Below are 22,216 nucleotides of genomic sequence, written 5' to 3' on the forward strand. Positions count from 1 at the left end.
AAAAGGTCAAAGATGAGAAGAAAAAGACCAAAAATGAGAAGAAGAAGACCAAAGATGAGAAGATGAAGACCAAATATGAGAAGATGAAGACCAAATATGAGAAGATGAAGACCAAATATAAGAAGAAGAAGGCCAAAAATGAGAAGATGAAGACCAAATATGAGAAGAAGAAGGCCAAAAATGAGAAGAAGAAGAAGGCCAAAGATGAGAAGAAGAAGGCCAATGATAAGAGGAAGAAAACCATAGATGAGGAGAATAAAACCAAAGATGAGAAAAAGACTGAAGATGAGAAGGCCAAAAATGAAAATAAGAAGGCCAAAAATGAAAATAAGAAGACCAAAGATGGGAAGAAGAAGGCCGAAGATGAGAAGACAAAGGCCAAAGATGTGAAGAAAAAGGTCAAAGATGAGAAGAAAAAGACCAAAAATGAGAAGAAGAAGACCAAAGATGAGAAAAAGGCCAAAGATGAGAAGCAGACCAATGATGAGAAGAAGAAGATGACCAAAGATGAAAAGAAGAAGGCCAAAGATGAGAAGATGAAGATCAAATATGAGAAGAAGACCAAAGATGAGAAGAAGAAGAAGGCCAAGGATGAGAGCTAGAAAACCAAAGATGAGGAGAATAAAACCAAAGATGAGAAGGTCAAAGATGAGAAGAAGATGGTCAAAGATGGGAAGAAAAAGACCAAAAATTAGAAGAAGACCAAAAATGAGAAGTAGTGAAGTGAAGTGGAGTAAATTATATTTATATAGCGCTTTTTCTCTAAAAAAAAAAAGCTGACCAAAGATGAGAAGAAGAAGACCAAAAGATGAGAAGAAGGTCGAAGTTGAGAAGAAGAAAACCAAAGATGAGGAGAAGAAAACCAAAGATGAGAATAAGGATACCAAAGATGAGAAGAAACCAAAGATGGGAAGAAGAAGGCCGAAGATGAGAAGAAGCTAGTTAAAAATGAGAAGAAAAAGACCAAAAATGAGAAGAAGAAGGCCAAAGATGAGAAGAAGAAGACCAAAGATGAGAAGAAGAAGGCCAAAGATGAGAAGAAGATGGTCAAAGATGAGAAGAAGAAGGCCAAAGATGAGAAGGAGAAGGCCAAAGATGAGAAGAAGATGGTCAAAGATGAGAAGAAGATGGTCAAAGATGAGAAGAAGAAGACCAAAGATGAGAAGAAGAAGACCAAAGATGAGAAGAAGATGGTCAAAGATGAGAAGAAGATGGTCAAAGATGAGAAGAAGAAGACCAAAGATGAGAAGAAGATGGTCAAAGATGAGAAGAAGAAGACCAAAGATGAGAAGAAGAAGACCAAAGATGAGAAGAAGATGGTCAAAGATGAGAAGAAGATGGTCAAAGATGAGAAGAAGACCAAAGATGAGAAGAAGATGGTCAAAGATGAGAAGAAGATGGTCAAAGATGAGAAGAAAATGGTCAAAGATGAGAAGAAAATGGTCAAAGATGAGAAGAAGATGGTTAAAGATGAGAAGAAAATGGTCAACGATGAAAAGAAGATGGTCAAAGATGAGAAGAAGACCAAAAATGAGAAGAAGACCAAAGATGAGAAGAAGAAGACCATCGATGAGAAGAAGATGGTCAAAGATGAGATGGATACCAAAAATGAGAAGAAGAAGACCAAAGACAAGAAGAAGAAGACCAAAGATGAGAAGAAGGTCGAAGATGAGGATAATAAAATCAAAGATGAGAAGAAGAAGACCAAATATAAGAAGAAGAATACCAAAGATGAAAAGAAAGCCAAAACTGAGACGAAGAAGACCAAAAATTGGAAGAAGAAGGCCAAAGATGAGAAGAAGAAGACCAAATATGAGAAGAAGATGGTCAAAGATGAGAAGAAGATGGTCAAAGATGAGAAGAAGATGGTCAAAGATGAGAAGAAGATGGTCAAAGATGAGAAGAAGACCAATGATGAGAAGAAGATGGTCAAAGATGAGAAGAAGATGGTCAAAGATGAGAAGAAGAAGACCAAATATGAGAAGAAGATGGTCAAAGATGAGAAGAAGATGGTCAAAGATGAGAAGAAGATGGTCAAAGATGAGAAGAAGATGGTCAAAGATGAGAAGAAGATGGTCAAAGATGAGAAGAAGATGGTCGAAGATGAGAAGAAGATGGTCAAAGATGAGAAGAAGATGGTCAAAGATGAGAAGAAGATGGTCAAAGATGAGAAGAAGATGGTCAAAGATGAGAAGAAGACCAAAGATGAGAAGAAGATGGTCAAAGATGAGAAGAAGATGGTCAAAGATGAGAAGAAGATGGTCAAAGATGAGAAGAAGATGGTCAAAGATGAGAAGAAGATGGTCAAAGATGAGAAGAAGATGGTCAAAGATGAGAAGAAGATGGTCAAATATGAGAAGAAGATCAAAGATGAGAAGAAGATGGTCAAAAATGAGACAAAGAAGACTAAAGATGAGAAAAAGGTCAAAGATGAGAAGAAGACCAAAAATGAGAAGAATACTAAAGATGAGGAGAATAAAACCAAAAATGAGTCTCGACTGATGCGTTCAATAAAGCCCCGTTTTTTGGATTCTTTGGAATGTGTGTGTGTGTGTGTGTGTGTGTGTGTGTGTGTGTGTGTGTGTGTGTGTGTGTGTGTGTGTTTGTGTGTGTGTGTGTGTGTGTGTGTGTTAGGATGACCAATGTGCGTCTGAGAGCAGATTTATGGCGGCCATGATGAGAGTCTCTCTCTTCTCTTTCTTCCATTTTGCTCCCTGGCGTCTCTTTCTTATTAATCATTTCCTCTCTGATCAGACCAGACGATTAGTCTCCTCGCTGTTGGCTTTCACTTTCCTCCCGTCTGATCCCCTGCAGGCCACGCTCGTCTTCTTGGTGGCGAGGTCGCCGCGCTCGTGGTCGCCCAGGAACTGAAAGACGTTTTTTAATCGCTCACGTGCGCGAGAAGGGAGGCTAATTAACGCCTTTGTCCTTTTTTACGTGACAAAGTAAATAACATTCAAGTGTTTTTACGTAACAAATTAATAACATTTAAGTGGTTTTACGTAACTTGTTTATTATATTACTGGCATATTATTATTATGTAATGTAGTAGTAGTAGTAGTAGTAAGTTAGTAGTAGTAGTTTATTTTAAACGTGCTTTCAAAATGACATCAAATTAAAATGTGTTTATTATATTACTGTCTTATTATTATCATGATAATGTAATACTAGTAGTAAGTTAGTTAGTTAGTAGTAGTAGTTTATTTTAAACATGCTTACAAATTACAGCTAATTAAAAGTTGTTTATTAAATTATTGTCATATTATTATTATGATGTAATACTGTAGTAGAAGTAGTAGTGAGTTAGTTAGTGGGTTAATGAGTTAGGTGGTTGGTTAGTTAGTTAGTTAGTTGGTTGGTTATTTAGTTAGTAGTAGTTTATTTTAAACATGCTTACAAAATTACATCAAATTAAAACTTGTTTATTATATTACGGTCATATTATTATTATGATGATTATTATGATGATGTAATAATGTAGTAGTAGTAGTAGTAAGTGAGTTAGTTACTTAGTATTAGTACTTTATTTTAAACATGATTACAAAATGATATCAAATTAAAACTTGTTTATTATATTACTGTCATATTATTCTTATTCTTATTCTTATTCTTATTATTATTATTATGTAATAATGTAGTAGTAATATTAGTAGTAAGTTAGGTATTTACTTAGTTAATAGTAGTAGTTTATTTTAAACATGCTTACAAAATGATATCAAATTAAAACGTTTTTATTATATTACTATTATATTATTATTTTGTAATAATGTTGTAGTAGTAGTAAGTTACTTAGTTAGTTAGTTAGTAGTAATTTATTTTAAACATGCTTACAAAATGACATCAAATTAAAACTTGTTTATTATATTACTGTCATATAATTATTACGGTATGTAATGTAGTAGTATTAGTAGTAGTAAGTTAGTTAGTTAGTTAGTTAGTAGTAGTAGTAGTTTATTTACATTTAAATGTGTTTATTATATTACTGTCATATTATTATTATTATGATGTAATAATGTAATACTAGTAGTAAGTTAGTTAGTTAGTAGTAGTAGTTTATTTTAAACATGCTTACAAAATTACATCTAATTAAAAGTTGTTTATTAAATTACTGTCATATTATTATTACGATGTAATACTGTAGTAGTAGTAGTAGTGAGTTAGTGAGTGAGTGAGTTAGTTAGTTAGTTAGCTAGTTGGTTAGTTAGTTAGTAATAGTTTATTTTAAACATGCTTACAAAATTACATCTAATTAAAAGTTGTTTATTAAATTACTGTCATATTATTATGATGTAATTCTGTAGTAGTAGTAGTGAGTTAGTTAGTTAGTAGTAGTTTATTTTAAACATGCTTACAAAATTACATCAAATTAAAACTTGTTTATTATATTACTGTCATATTATTATTATGTAATGTAGTAGTAGTAGTAAGTTAGTTAGTTAGTTGGTTAGTAGTAGTAATTTATTTTAAACATGCTTACAAAATGACATCAAATTAAAACTTGTTTTAATTCAAGGAGAAAGCGTATCGGACTTTTGTGATGATGCACTAAATTGTAAGAAATTGCGTTTCACTAGTTAGCAGACATTTTAGTGAAAAGCACTTCTGCTAGATAACATTTAACAAAAGGTGCGCTTCCCCTTTAAGAGATGGAGCTCCATGTTCCTGGGGTCTTCCCTTGCTGACATGTCCTTTTAGGAGTGTTGATGGAAAACAACTTCCTGTGGTTACCATGGAGACGCACGCCAACTGTTGCCAGAGCTGCTGTGGTTGATTTGGCAGAAAACATTTTTATTTTCGTCACTCAGACTTTGTTATTCATAATTGTGTTGTTGTTGTTGTTGTGATTGTTTTGTTGTGTCACCAAAATGTGGTCACTGCTTTTGTTGTCTTCATGCTCGCTTTTTAGTGAGCTGGGGATGTGCGGTCACTTTAACACCACATTACACACACACACACACACACACACACACACACACACACACACACACACACACACACACACACACACACACACACACACACTTGAGTGTTTGTGGTGACAACATTCTCCAAAGTCATGGCAGGAATATGAAGTGAACACCCTAAACATGAGTTGTGTTGACTCTAACATGGATGGTTACACAACTTGATGTCTCCTGCTGTCAATCACTTTTTACCTTTTCACTTCCAACCATTCAACACAATGTATGTAGTATAAAGTAGTGCATAGTAGTAGTAGTAATAGTACAAAGTAGTAGAATGTAGTACAAACTGGTAGAAAGTAGTAGAAAGTATTGGTGCAAAATAGTAGTAGTACAAAGTGATAGTACAAAGTAGTAGTAGTACAAAATAGTAGTTGAAAGTAGTACAAAGTAGTAGTAGTACAAAGTAGTACGAAGTAGTACAAAGTAGTAGTAGTACAAAGTAGTAGTAGAAAGTAGTACAAAGTAGTAGTAGTACAAAGATAGTACAAAGTAGTAGTAGAAAGTAGTACAAAGTAGTAGTAGTAGTAGTACAAAGTAGTAATAGCATTAGTAGTAGTACAAAGTAGTACATAGTAGTACAAAGTAGTAGTAGTAGTACTACAAAGTAGTACAAAGTAGTTCAAAGTAGTAGAGAGAAGTACAAAGTAGTAGAAAGTAGTAGTTGTAGAAAATAGTAGAAAGTAGTACAAAGTAGTAGTAGTACAACGTAGTAGAAAGTAGTAGAAAGTAGTAGTAGTAGTAGAAAGTAGTACAAAGTAGTAGTAGTACAAAGTAGTAGTACAAAGTAGTACAAAGTAGTAGTAGTAGTACAAAGTAGTAATAGCATTAGTAGTAGTACAAAGTAGTACATTGTAGTACAAAGTAGTAGTAGTAGTATTACAAAATAGTACAAAGTAGTAGTAGTGCAAAGTAGTACAAAGTAGTAGAGAGAAGTACAAAGTAGTAGAAAGTAGTAGTTGTAGAAAGTAGTACAAAGTAGTAGAAAGTAGTACAAAGTAGTATTAGTGGTACAAAGTAGTAGAAGTACAAAGTAGAACTAAGTAGTGCAAAGTAGTAGTAGTAGTACAAAGTAGTAGTAGAAAGTAGCACAAAGTAGTAGTAATAGTACAAAGATAGTACAAAGTCGTAGTAGAAAGTAGTACAAAGTAGTAGTAGTACAAAGTAGTAATAGCATTAGTAGTTGTACAAAGTAGTACATAGTAGTACAAAGTAGTAGCAGTAGTACTACAAAGTAGTACAAAGTAGTAGTAGTGCAAAGTAGTACAAAGTAGTTCAAAGTAGTAGAGAGAAGTACAAAGTAGTAGAAAATAGTAGTTGTAGAAAGTAGTAGAAAGTAGTACAAAGTAGTAGTAGTACAAAGTAGTAGTAGTAGTACAAAGTAGTAATAGCATTAGTAGTAGTACAAAGTAGTACATAGTAGTACAAAGTAGTAGTAGTAGTATTACAAAATAGTACAAAGTAGTAGTAGTGCAAAGTAGTAGAGAGAAGTACAAAGTAGTAGAAAGTAGTAGTTGTAGAAAGTAGTAGAAAGTAGTACAAAGTAGAATTAGTGGTACAAAGTAGTAGAAGTACAAAGTAGTACAAAGTAGTGCAAAGTAGTAGTAGTAGTACAAAGTAGTAGTAGAAAGTAGCACAAAGTAGTAGTAATAGTACAAAGATAGTACAAAGTAGTAGTAGAAAGTAGTACAAAGTAGTAGTAGTACAAGTAGTAATAGCATTAGTAGTTGTACAAAGAAGTACATAGTAGTACAAAGTAGTAGCAGTAGTACTACAAAGTAGTACAAAGTAGTAGTAGTGCAAAGTAGTACAAAGTAGTTCAAAGTAGTAGAGAGAAGTACAAAGTAGTAGAAAATAGTAGTTGTAGAAAGTAGTACAAAGTAGTAGAAAGTAGTACAAAGTAGTAGTAGTACAAAGTAGTAGAAAGTAGTACAAAGTAGTAGTAGTACAAAGTAGTAGAAAGTAGTACAAAGTAGTAGCAGTAGTACTACAAAGTAGTACAAAGTAGTAGTAGTGCAAAGTAGTACAAAGTAGTTCAAAGTAGTAGAGAGAAGTACAAAGTAGTAGAAAATAGTAGTTGTAGAAAGTAGTACAAAGTAGTAGAAAGTAGTACAAAGTAGTAGTAGTACAAAGTAGTAGAAAGTAGTACAAAGTAGTAGTAGTAGTAGAAAGTAGTACAAAGTAGTACTAGTACAAAGTAGTAGTAGAAAGTAGTACAAAGTAGTACAAAGTAGTAGTAGTAGTACAAAGTAGTACAAAGTAGTAATAGCATTAGCAGTAGTACAAAGTAGTACATAGTAGTACAAAGTAGTAGTAGTAGTACTACAAAGTAGTACAAAGTAGTACAAAGTAGTAATAGCATTAGCAGTAGTACAAAGTAGTACATAGTAGTACAAAGTAGTAGTAGTAGTACTACAAAGTAGTACAAAGTAGTAGTAGTGCAAAGTAGTACAAAGTAGTTCAAAGTAGTAGAGAGAAGTACAAAGTAGTAGAAAGTAGTAGTAGAAAGTAGTAGTTGTAGAAAGTACTACAAAGTAGTAGAAAGTAGTAGAAAGTAGTAGTAGTACAAAGTTGTAGAAAGTAGTACAAAGTAGTAGAAAGTAGTAGTAGTACAAAGTAGTAGAACAAAGTAGTAGTACAAAGTAGTAGTAGTACAAAATAGTACCGGTACAAAGTAGTTGTGCTACAAAGTAGTACAATGTAGTAGAAAGTAGTACAAAGTAGTAGTTGTACAAAGTAGTAGAAAGTAGTACAAAGTAGTAGTTGTACAAAGTAGTAGTTGTACAAAGTAGTAGAAAGTAGTACAAAGTAGTAGTAGTACAAAGTAGTAGAAAGTAGTACAAAGTAGTATTAGTAGTACAAAGTAGTAGAAAGTAGTTGTGCTACAAAGTAGTACAATGTAGTAGAAAGTAGTACAACGTAGTAGTTGTACAAAGTAGTACAAAGTAGTAGTTGTACAAAGTAGTAGTTGTACAAAGTAGTAGAAAGTAGTACAAAGTAGTAGTAATAGTACAAAGTAGTAGAAAGTAGTACAAAGCAGTAGTTGTACAAAGTAGTATAAAGTAGTAGTAGTACAACGTGTGTGACTACACGTTCTGTCAGTGTTGGTCCTTGTGCTCAAACACTGTTAGGAGTACAAACACTGGGTCACTTGTCTGTCACACACACACACACACACACACACACACACACACACACACACACACACACACACACACACACACACACACACACACACACACACACACACAAAGATTGTTGTGTGTATTTTGGGTGTCTCAGTAGGAGTCACTGTCTTCTCATTAGGACTTTTCTCTTCTCACGAGTGTTTTTTTACACTGGAAACAGACAAGAAATGTGTATGTCTGCATGTGTGTGTGAGTGTGTGTGTGTGTGTGTGTGTGTGTGTGCATGTGCGTGTGTGTGTGTGTGTGTGTGTGTTTCGACTTTGGTCTGCAACACAACATTTTTACGCAGGTTGTTCTTTAAAGTGGAATTTGAGCATTTCACAAAATGCTATGAAAAAAGGTTCAGTATTTGAATGGTTTGGCAACCTTCATTCTGATTGCTATATTTGTACAATATTATGTTTATAAAAGGGCTGTCAAAATGGACAATATTATGTTTATAAAAGGGCTGTCAAAATGGACAATATTATGTTTATAAAAGGGCTGTTAAAATGGACAATATTATGTTTATAAAAGGGCTGTCAAAATGGACAATATTATGTGTATAAAAGGGCTGTCAAAATGTACAATATTATGTTTATAAAAGGGCTGTCAAAATGGACAATATCATGTTTTTAAAAGGGCTGTCAAAATGGACAATATTATGTGTATAAAAGGGCTGTCAAAATGTACAATATTATGTGTATAAAAGGGCTGTCAAAATGAACAATATTATGTGTATAAAAGGGTTGTCAAAATGGACAATACTATGTGTATAAAAGGGCTGTCAAAATGGACAATATTATGTTTATAAAAGGGCTGTCAAAATGGACAATATTATGTTTATAAAAGGGCTGTCAAAATGGACAATATTATGTTTATAAAAGGGCTGTCAAAATGGACAATATTATGTTTATAAAAGGGCTGTCAAAATGTACAATATTTTGTGTATAAAAGGGCTGTCAAAATAGAAGTAGCAAGTAGTCGCCTGTGATTAATCATGATTAATCCAAATTCCAAAATGTGATTAATCATGACTAATGCAAATTTCAAAATGTGATTAATCAATATTTATTTAAACTCCAATATGTGATTAATCATGAATTATCTAAATTATAAAATGTGATTTTCATGATTATTCCAAATTTCTATTTTTTATTAATCATGACTAATCCAAATTCCAAAATGTGATTAATCATTATTTACTCAAACTCCAATATGTGATTAATCATGAATTAACTACATTTTTCAAATGTGATTTTCATGGTTATTCCAAATTCCAAAATGTGATTAATCATGATTAATCCAAACTTCAATATTGGATTAATTGTGAATCATCCAAATTATAAAATGTGATTTTCATGATTATTCCAAATTCCAATATGTGATTAATCATGACTAATCCAAATTCCAAAATTTGATTAACTAATATTTATTTAAACTCCAATATGTGATTAATCAGGAATGAACTAAATTAGAAAATTTTATTTTCCTGATTATTCCAATTTCCAATATGTGATTAATCATGACTACTCCAAATTTAAATATGTGATTATCATAAAAAAAAAAATCAGAATTCTAAAAGGGGATTAATCATGATGAATCCAATTTTTAAAATGTCATCAATCATGAATTATCCCAATTCTAAAATGTGATTAATCATGATTAATCCAAACTCTCAATATGTGATTAATCATGAATTACCCAAATTATAAAATGTGATTTTCATGATTATTCTAAATTCCAATATGTGATTAATCATGATTAATCCAAACTTCAATATTGGATTAATTGTGAATCATCCAAATTATAAAATGTGATTTTCATGATTACTCCAAATTCCAATATGTGATTAATCATGACTAATCCAAATTCCAAAATTTGATTAATTAATATTTATTTAAACTCCAATATGTGATTAATCAGGAATGAACTAAATTAGAAAATTGTATTTTCCTGATTATTCCAAATTCCAATATGTGATTGATCATGACTACTCCAAATTTAAATATGTGATTATCATTAAAAAAAAAATCAGAATTCTAAAATGGGATTAATCATGATGAATCCGACTTTTAAAATGTCATCAATCATGAATTATCCCAATTCTAAAATGTGATTAATCATGATTAATCCAAACTCCCAATATGTGATTAATCATGAATTACCCAAATTATAAAATGTGATTTTCATGATTATTCTAAATTCCAAAATGTGATTAATCATGATTAATCCAACATTTCTCAAATGTGATTAATTTAATTAAAAAAAGGGGTAGTATATATTATTTTAAGCTTTACAAAGTCTGTCTCTTGGACGAATATAATCGTAGTGTCGGAAGAAAATCAACATAAGCAACGTGTCAACATAAACGTGTCGTGCTGTGTTTGTGTTCTACGTATATTTGAACTTCAATAAATGTTGTCCTTTCCAGCGTTCTCTGCGATGAGTCAGCACTTATTAGTGACGCTTGGTTGCCAAAGATGGTCCTGAAAAGCAAGGCAATGTTCCTGTCGTATAGAGGATCTTTGACCAGCCTGTTCTCCATCCAACAGACGGCCATTACAGCGGGACTCCGCCCTCTTACGGCTACGACGCCGACCGCGCCGAGGAGCAGCGGCGCCACCACGACATCCTGCCGTACATCGACGACTCGCCCTCGTCCTCGCCTCACCTCAGCTCCAAGAGTCGCAGCAGTCGGGACACGCTCTCCTCGGGATCCATCGAGTCCTCCAAGTCGGTCAGTTTCTGCATCCAACTTCATTCTCGTCCAACTTTATTGTCGTCCAACGTTCAACTTTATTGTCGTCCAACGTCCAACTTTATTGTCGTCCAACGTCCAACTTTATTGTCGTCCAACGTTCAACTTTATTGTCGTCCAATGTTCAACATTATTGTCGTCCAACGTTCAACTTTATTGTTGTCCAAGTTCGTTCAACTTTATTGTCGCCCAATGTTCAACTTTATTGTCGTCCAACGTTCAATTTTATTGTCGTCCAACGTTCAACTCTATTGTCGTCCAAAGTTCAACTTTATAGTCGTCCAATGTTCAACTTTATTGTCGTCCAACGTTCAACTTTATTGTCGTCCAACGTTCAACTTTATTGTCGTCCAATGTTCAATATTATTGTCGTCCAACGTTTAACTTTATTGTCGTCCAACGTTCAACTTTATTGTCGTCCAACGTTCAACTTTATTGTCGTCCAAGATCATTCAACTTTATTGTCACCCAATGTTCAACTTTATTGTCGTCCAACATTCAACTTTATAGTCGTCCAATGTTCAACTTTATTGTCGTCCAACGTTCGTTCAACTTTATTATCGTCCAATGTTCAACTTTATAGTCGTCCAATGTTCAACTTTATTGTCGTCCAACGTTCAACTTTATTGTCGGCCAAAGTTCAACTTTATAGTCATCCAACATTCAACTTTATTGTCATCCAAAGTTCAACTTTATTGTCGTCCAACGTTCAACTTTATTGTCGTCCAACATTCAACTTTATTGTCGTCCAACGTTCAACTTTATTGTCGTCCAACGTTCAACTTTATTGTCGTCCAACGTTCAGCTTTATTGTCGTCCAATGTTCAACTTTATTGTCGTCCAACGTTCAACTTTATTGTCGTCCGACATTCAACTTTATTGTCGTCCAATGTTCAACTTTATTGTCGTCCAACGTTCAACTTTATTGTCGTCCAACGTTCAACTTTATTGTCGTCCAATGTTCAACATTATTGTCATCCAACGTTTAACTTTATTGTCGTCCAATGTTCAACTTTATTGTCGTCCAATGTTCAACTTTATTGTCGTCCAAGTTCGTTCAACTTTATTGTCGTCCAATGTTCAACTTTATTGTTGTCCAACGTTAAATTTTATTGTCGTCCAACGTGCAACTTTATTGTCGTCCAACGTTCAACTTTATTGTCGTCCAACGTTCAACACTATTGTCGTCCAACGTTCAACTTTATTGTCGTCCAACGTTTAACTTTATTGTCGTCCAATGTTCAACTCTATTGTCGTCCAACGTTCAACTTTATTGTCGTCCAACGTTCAACTTTATTGTCGTCCAACGTTCAACTCTATTGTCGTCCAACGTTCAACTTTATTGTCGTCCAACGTTCAACTTTATTGTCATCCAACGTTCAACTTTATTGTCGTCCAACGTTTAACTTTATTGTCCTCTTACTTTCCTTTTTACTGTCGTCGAATGTTCAACTTTATTGTCATCCAATGTTCAACTCTATTGTCATGCAACGTTTAATTTTATAGTCGTCCAACGTTCAACTTTATTGTCGTCCAACGTTTAACTCTATTGTCATCCAATGTTCAACTTTAATGTCGTCCAACGTTCAACTTTATTGTCATCCAATGTTTAATTTTATAGACATCCAACATTCAACTTCATGTCATCCAACATTTAACTCTATTGTTATCCTTCGTTAAACTTTAATGTCGTCCAACGTTCAACTCTATTGTCGTCCAACGTTCAACTTTATTGTTGTCCAACGTTCAACTCTATTGTCATCCAACGTTCAACTTTATTGTCGTCCAACGTTCAACTTTGTCGTCCAACGTTCAACTTTATTGTCGTCCAACGTTTAACTTTATTGTCGTCCAAGTTCGTTCAACTTTATTGTCGTCCAACGTTCAATTTTATTGTCGTCCAACGTTCAACTTTATTGTCGTCCAACGTTTAACTTTATTGTCGTCCAATGTTCAACTCTATTGTCGTCCAACGTTCAACTTTATTGTCGTCCAACGTTCAACTTTATTGTCGTCCAACGTTTAACTTTATTGTCGTCCAATGTTCAACTCTATTGTCGTCCAACGTTCAACTTTATTGTCGTCCAACGTTCAACTTTATTGTCGTCCAACGTTCAACTCTATTGTCGTCCAACGTTCAACTTTATTGTCGTCCAACGTTCAACTTTATTGTCATCCAACGTTCAACTTTATTGTCGTCCAACGTTTAACTTTATTGTCCTCTTACTTTCCTTTTTACTGTCGTCGAATGTTCAACTTTATTGTCATCCAATGTTCAACTCTATTGTCATGCAACGTTTAATTTTATAGTCGTCCAACGTTCAACTTTATTGTCGTCCAACGTTTAACTCTATTGTCATCCAATGTTCAACTTTAATGTCGTCCAACGTTCAACTTTATTGTCATCCAATGTTTAATTTTATAGACATCCAACATTCAACTTCATGTCATCCAACATTTAACTCTATTGTTATCCTTCGTTAAACTTTAATGTCGTCCAACGTTCAACTCTATTGTCGTCCAACGTTCAACTTTATTGTTGTCCAACGTTCAACTCTATTGTCATCCAACGTTCAACTTTATTGTCGTCCAACGTTCAACTTTGTCGTCCAACGTTCAACTTTATTGTCGTCCAACGTTTAACTTTATTGTCGTCCAAGTTCGTTCAACTTTATTGTCGTCCAACGTTCAATTTTATTGTCGTCCAACGTTCAACTTTATTGTCGTCCAACGTTTAACTTTATTGTCGTCCAATGTTCAACTCTATTGTCGTCCAACGTTCAACTTTATTGTCGTCCAACGTTCAACTTTATTGTCGTCCAACGTTCAACTCTATTGTCGTCCAACGTTCAACTTTATTGTCGTCCAACGTTCAACTTTATTGTCATCCAACGTTCAACTTTATTGTCGTCCAACGTTTAACTTTATTGTCCTCTTACTTTCCTTTTTACTGTCGTCGAATGTTCAACTTTATTGTCATCCAATGTTCAACTCTATTGTCATGCAACGTTTAATTTTATAGTCGTCCAACGTTCAACTTTATTGTCGTCCAACGTTTAACTCTATTGTCATCCAATGTTCAACTTTAATGTCGTCCAACGTTCAACTTTATTGTCATCCAATGTTTAATTTTATAGACATCCAACATTCAACTTCATGTCATCCAACATTTAACTCTATTGTTATCCTTCGTTAAACTTTAATGTCGTCCAACGTTCAACTCTATTGTCGTCCAACGTTCAACTTTATTGTTGTCCAACGTTCAACTCTATTGTCATCCAACGTTCAACTTTATTGTCGTCCAACGTTCAACTTTGTCGTCCAACGTTCAACTTTATTGTCGTCCAACGTTTAACTTTATTGTCGTCCAAGTTCGTTCAACTTTATTGTCGTCCAACGTTCAATTTTATTGTCGTCCAACGTTCAACTTTATTGTCGTCCAAAGTTCAACTTTATTGTCGTCCAATGTTCAACATTATTGTCGTCCAATGTTCAACATTATTGTCGTCCAACGTTTAACTTTATTGTTGTCCAATGTTCAACTTTATTGTCGCCCAACGTTCAACTTTATTGTTGTCCAACGTTCAACTTTATTGTCGTCCAATGTTCAACATTATTGTCGTCCAATGTTCAACATTATTGTCGTCCAACGTTCAATTTTATTGTCGTCCAACGTTCAACTTTATTGTCGCCCAACGTTCAACTTTATTGTCGTCCAACGTTCAACTTTATTGTCGTCCAACGTTCAACTTTATTGTCGTCAAACGTTCAACTTTGTCGTCCAACGTTCAACTTTATTGTCATCCAACGTTCAACTTTATTGTCGTCCAACGTTCAACTTTATTGTCGTCCAACATTCAACTTTATTGTCGTCCAATCTTCAATTTTATTGTTGTCCAACGTTCAATTTTATTGTCGCCCAACCTTCAACTTTATTGTCGTCCAACATTCAACTTTATTGTCGTCCAATCTTCAATTTTATTGTCGTCCAACGTTCAATTTTATTGTCGTCCAATGCTCAATTTTATTGTCATCCAATGTTCAACTTTATTGTCAGCCAACGTTTAACTTTATTGTCATCTTACGTTCCTTTTTTTTGGCATCCAATGTTGAACTTTATTGTCATCCAACGTTTAATGTTATAGTCGTCCAACGTTCAACTTTATTGTCGTCCAACGCTCAACTTTATTGTCATCCAATGTTCAACTTTATTGTCATCCAACGTTTAATGTTATAGTCGTCCAACGTTCAACTTTATTGTCGTCCAACGTTCACTCTATTGTTGTCCAACATTCAACTTTATTGTCGTCCAACGTTTAACGCTATTATCATCCAACGTTCAACTCTCGTGTCGCTTAACATTCAACTTCATGTCATCCAATGTTCAATTTTATTGTCGTCCAACATTTAAATTTATTGTCAAACTTTGGAAGACTCGTTAGTAACACTTCCTGTCCATCACAGTAACACTTCCTGTCATCACAGCAACACTTCCTGTCCAACACAGTAACACTTCCTGACATCACAGCAACACTTCCTGTCATCACAGTAACACTTCCTGTCATCACAGTAACACTTCCTGTCCATCACAGTAACACTTCCTGTCATCACAGCAACACTTCCTGTCCAACACAGTAACACTTCCTGACATCACAGCAACACTTCCTGTCATCACAGTAACACTTCCTGTCATCACAGTAACACTTCCTGTCCATCACAGTAACACTTCCTGTCCAACACAGTAACACTTCCTGACATCACAGCAACACTTCCTGTCATCACAGTAACACTTCCTGTCACCACAGCAACACTTCCTGTCATCACAGTAACACTTCCTGTCATCACAGTAACACTTCCTGTCATCACAATAACACTTCCTGTCATCACAGTAACACTTCCTGTCATCACAGTAACACTTCCTGTCATCACAGTAACACTTCCTGTCATCACAGTAACACGTCCTGTCATCACAGCAACACTTCCTGTCCAACACAGTAACACTTCCTGTCATTACAGTAACACTTCCTGTCCAACACAGTAACACTTCCTGTCATCACAGCAACACTTCCTGTCCAACACAGTAACACTTCCTGTCATCACAGTAACACTTCCTGTCATCACAGTAACACTTCCTGTCATCACAGTAACACTTCCTGTCCATCACAGCAACACTTCCTGTCATCACAGTAACACTTCCTGTCATCACAGTAACACTTCCTGTCATCACAGTAACACTTCCTGTCATCACAGTAACACTTACTGTCATCACAGCAACACTTCCTGTGTGTGACAGTCACACTTCCTGTCATCACAGTAACACTTCCTGTCATCACAGTAACACTTCCTGTCCATCACAGCAACACTTCCTGTCATCACAGTAACACTTCCTGTCATCACAGTAACACTTCCTGTCATCACAGCAACACTTCCTGTCATCACAGTAACACTTCCTGTCATCACAGTAACACTTCCTGTCATCACAGTAACACTTCCTGTCCATCACAGCAACACTTCCTGTCATCACAGTAACACTTCCTGTCATCACAGTAACACTTCCTGTCATCACAGTAACACTTCCTGTCCATCACAACAACACTTCCTGTCATCACAGTAACACTTCCTGTCATCACAGTAACGCTTCCTGTCATCACAGCAACACTTCCTGTCATCACAGTAACACTTCCTGTCATCACAGCAACACTTCCTGTCATCACAGTAACACTTCCTGTCATCACAGCAACACTTCCTGTCATCACAGTAACACTTCCTGTCATCACAGTAACACTTCCTGTCATCACAGCAACACTTCCTGTCATCACAGTAACACTTCCTGTCATCACAGTAACACTTCCTGTCATCACAGCAACACTTCCTGTGTGTGACAGTAACACTTCCTGTCATCACAGTAACGCTTCCTGTCATCACAGTAACACTTCCTCTCCATCACAAAAACACTTCCTGTCATCACAGCAACACTTCCTGTCATCACAGTAACACTTCCTGTCATCACAGCAACACTTCCTGTCATCACAGTAACACTTCCTGTCATCACAGTAACACTTCCTGTCATCACAGCAACACTTCCTGTGCGTGACAGTAACACTTCCTGTCATCACAGTAACACTTCCTCTCATCACAAAAACACTTCCTGTCCATCACAGCAACACTTCCTGTCATCACAGTAACACTTCCTCTCATCACAAAAACACTTCCTGTCATCACAGCAACACTTCCTGTCATCACAGCAACACTTCCTGTGCGTGACAGTAACACTTCCTGTCATCACAGTAACACTTCCTCTCCATCACAAAAACACTTCCTGTCATCACAGCAACACTTCCTGTCATCACAGTAACACTTCCTGTCATCACAGCAACACTTCCTGTCATCACAGTAACACTTCCTGTCATCACAGTAACACTTCCTGTCATCACAGTAACACTTCCTGTCATCACAGCAACACTTCCTGTGCGTGACAGTAACACTTCCTGTCATCACAGTAACACTTCCTCTCCATCACAAAAACACTTCCTGTCCATCACAGCAACACTTCCTGTCATCACAGTAACACTTCCTCTCCATCACAAAAACACTTCCTGTCATCACAGCAACACTTCCTGTCATCACAGTAACACTTCCTGTGACCACAGTAACACTTCCTGTCATCACAGCAACACTTCCTGTCCAACACAGTAACACTTCCTGTCATCACAGCAACACTTCCTGTCATCACAGTAACACTTCCTGTCATCACAGCAACACTTCCTGTCCATCACAGTAACACTTCCTGTCATTACAGTAACACTTCCTGTCCATCACAGTATCACTTCCTGTCCATCACAGTAACACTTCCTGTCCGTCACAGCAACACTTCCTGTCATCACAGCAACACTTCCTGTAATCACAGTATCACTTCCTGTGACCACAGCAACACTTCCTGTCATCACAGCAACACTTCCTGTCATCACATTAACACTTCCTGTGACCACAGTAACACTTCCTGTCATCACAGCAACACTTCCTGTCCAACACAGTAACACTTCCTGTCATCACAGCAACACTTCCTGTCATCACAGTAACACTTCCTGTCATCACAGCAACACTTCCTGTCCATCACAGTAACACTTCCTGTCATTACAGTAATACTTCCTGTCATCACAGTATCACTTCCTGTCCATCACAGTAACACTTCCTGTCATTACAGTAACACTTCCTGTCCATCACAGTAACACTTCCTGTCCATCACAGTAACACTTCCTGTCATTACAGTAACACTTCCTGTCCATCACAGTATCACTTCCTGTCCATCACAGTAACACTTCCTGTCATTACAGTAACACTTCCTGTCCATCACAGTAACACTTCCTGTCCATCACAGTAACACTTCCTGTCATTACAGTAACACTTCCTGTCCATCACAGTATCACTTCCTGTCCATCACAGTAACACTTCCTGTCATCACAGCAACACTTCCTGTCATCACAGTATCACTTCCTGTCATCACAGCAACACTTCCTGTCATCACAATAACACTTCCTGTCATCACAGCAACATTTCCTGTCATCACAGTAACACTTCCTGTCATCACAGTAACACTTCCTGTCATCAAAGTAACACTTCCTGTCATCACAGCAACACTTCCTGTCCGTCACACTAACGCTTCCTGTCATCACAGCAACACTTCCTGTCCAACACAGTAACACTTCCTGTCATCACAGCAACACTTCCTGTCATCACAGCAACACTTCCTGTCATCACAGCAACACTTCCTGTCATCACAGCAACACTTCCTGTCATCACAGCAACACTTCCTGTCATCACAGCAACACTTCCTGTCCATCACAGCAACACTTCCTGTCCATCACAGTAACACTTCCTGTCATCACAGTAACACTTCCTGTCATCACAGTAACATTTCCTGTCATCACAGTAACACTTCCTGTCATCACAGCAACACTTCCTGTCATCACAGTAACACTTCCTGTCATCACAGTAACACTTCCTGTCATCACAGCAACACTTCCTGTCATCACAGTAACACTTCCTGTCATCACAGCAACACTTCCTGTCATCACAGTAACACTTCCTGTCATTACAGTAACACTTCCTGTCCATCACAGTATCACTTCCTGTCCATCACAGTAACACTTCCTGTCCGTCACAGCAACACTTCCTGTCATCACAGTATCACTTCCTGTGACCACAGCAACACTTCCTGTCATCACAGCAACACTTCCTGTCATCACAGTAACACTTCCTGTCATCACAGTAACACTTCCTGTCATCACAGTAACACTTCCTGTCATCACAGTAACACTTCCTGTGACCACAGCAACACTTCCTGTCATCACAGTAACACTTCCTGTCATCACAGTAACACTTCCTGTCATCACAGTAACACTTCCTGTCATCACAGTAACACTTCCTGTCATCACAGCAACACTTCCTGTCATCACAGTAACACTTCCTGTCATCACAGTAACACTTCCTGTGCGTGACAGTAACACTTCCTGTCCATCACAGTAACACTTCCTGTCATCACAGTAAAATTTCCTGTCCATTACCTAGGCCCACTATATTGCAAAATTATGGTGGTACTTAATGAATACTTAGGTGTACTATGTTAGACAACATATTTGGTCATACTCTGACTGGAAATACTTTTCATGTTTTTATATTTAGTGTCTGCTCTCCATCTCGTCTTTCATCCGTGCTTCTCTTGTAGCCTGAAGGATGGGATACTCCCCCCGTGTGTGTGTGTGTGTGTGTGTGTGTGTGTGTGTGTGTGTGTGTGTGTGTGTGTGTGTGTGTGTGTGTGTGTGTGTGTGTGTGTGTGTGTGTGTGTGTGTGTGTGTGTGTGTGTGTGTGTGCGTGCGTGCGTGCTAATTATCATTAGTAGACTGACCTGTTGTGTCAAATGTTATTGAACATTGTGTTGTCATCTTAAAGAACATTCTAGTATTTAATATCAATATTTTCATGTAAGTAATTCACATAAATATTTTCATGTGAATATTGCAATGTAATATTTCAAGATGAAGTCAGTGTTTGTTGATGTTTGTTGCAGACGGAATGTGAGCTGGAGAAAGGTCTGGAAATGAGGAAGTGGGTTCTGTCTGGGATCTTGGCCAGCGAAGAAACATACCTCAGTCACCTGGAGGCTCTGCTGCTGGTCAGCACACACACACACACACACACACGCACGCACGCGCACACACACACACGCACGCACGCGCACACACACACACACACACACGTGCGCAAACGCACACGCACACACACACACACATACACACAAACACACACACACACGCGCAGACACAATTCCTTAATTGTTTGTCCCCCATCTAATGTGGAATTATTTTTAAACTACATTGTTAAAACATTTTCAATAATAACACAATAATAACTTATTATTATCCTAACCCTACTCAATAACTACAATACAATAATAACTTAATAACTACAATACAATAATAACTTAATAACTTACATACAATAATAACTTAACTACAATACATTAATAACTTAATAACTGCAGTACAATAATAACATAATAACTACAATACTATAATAACTTAATAACTACAATACAATAATAGCTTAATAACTGCAGTGCAATAATAACATAATAACTACAATACTATAATAACTTAATAACTACAATTCAATAATAACTTAATAACTACAATACAATAATAACTTAATAACTTACATACAATAATAACTTAACTACAATACATTAATAACTTAATAACTGCACTACAATAATAACATAATAACTACAATACTATAATAACTTAATAACTACAATACAATAATAGCTTAATAACTGCAGTACAATAATAACATAATAACTACAATACTATAATAACTTAATAACTACAATACAATAATAGCTTAATAACTGCAGTGCAATAATAACATAATAACTACAATACTATAATAACTTAACTACAATACAATAATAACTTAATAACTACAATACAACAATAACTTAATAACTTACATACAATAATAACTTAATAACTGAAGTACAATAATAACATAATAACTACAATACTATAATAACTTAATAACTACAACACAATAATAACTTAATAACTACAATACAATAATAACATAACTACAATACAATAATAACTACAATACAATAATAACATAACTACAATACAATAATAACTACAATACAATAATAACTTAATAACTACAATACAATAATAACTTAATAACTTACATACAATAATAACTTGATAACTACAATACAATAATAACTTAATAACTGCAGTACAATAATAACATAATAACTACAATACTATAATAACTTAGTAACTACAATACAATAATAACTTAATAACTGCAGTACAATAATAACATAACTACAATACTATAATAACTGAATAACTACAATACAATAATAACTTGATAACTATAATACAATAATAACGTAATAATTTACATACAATAATAACTTAATAACTACAATACAATAATAACTTAATAGCTGAAGTACAATAATAACATAATAACTACAGTACTATAATAACTTAATAACCACAATACAATAATAACTTAATAACTACAATACAATAATAACATAACTACAATACAATAATAACTACAATACAATAATAACTTAATAACTACAATACAATAATAACATAACTACAATACAATAATAACTACAATACAATAATAACTTAATAACTCCAATACTATAATAACTTAATAACTACAATACAATAATAACATAACTACAATACAATAATAACTACAATACAATAATAACTTAACTACAATAGTATAATAACTTAATAACTACAATACAATAATAACATAACTACAATACAATAATAACTTAATAATTACAATACAATAATAACATAACTACAATACAATAATAACTACAATACAATAACAACTTAATAACTACAATACAATAATAACATAACTACAATACAATAATAACTACAACACAATAAAAACATAATAACTACAATACAATAATAACTACAATACAATAATATTGTAGATATTTGTCATCTAGATATTTTATAATCTAGATCTTTATCATCTAGATCTTTATAATCTACATATTTTTCATCTAGACCTTTATAATCTAGATTTTAATAATCTAGATATTTATCATCTAGATATTTATAATCTAGATCTTTGTCATTTAGTTATTTTATAATCTAGATCTTTATCATCTATATCTTTATAATCTGCCCTGCGATGAGGTGGCGACTTGTCCAGGGTGTACCCCGCCTTCCGCTCGATTGTAGCTGAGATAGGCTCCAGCGCCCCCCGCGACCCCAAAGGGAATA

General features: G+C 35.1%; 1 protein-coding gene across 2 annotated transcripts in view; it reads left to right on the forward strand.

Annotated features, from left to right (window-relative positions):
- Window positions 1-22,216, forward strand: part of LOC133610303 (breakpoint cluster region protein-like) — a 115,200-nt gene that overhangs the window by 40,316 nt on the left and 52,668 nt on the right. For both annotated transcript variants that reach the window (XM_061966468.1, XM_061966469.1), the window contains exons 2-3: window positions 10,684-10,868; window positions 19,957-20,061. In XM_061966468.1, the coding sequence (XP_061822452.1) occupies window positions 10,684-10,868; window positions 19,957-20,061 (290 nt within the window). The remainder of the gene's footprint in view (window positions 1-10,683; window positions 10,869-19,956; window positions 20,062-22,216) is intronic.

This window comes from Nerophis lumbriciformis, linkage group LG11 (genome assembly GCF_033978685.3).
Source record: "Nerophis lumbriciformis linkage group LG11, RoL_Nlum_v2.1, whole genome shotgun sequence".
NCBI classification, from domain to species: Eukaryota; Metazoa; Chordata; class Actinopteri; order Syngnathiformes; family Syngnathidae; genus Nerophis; species Nerophis lumbriciformis.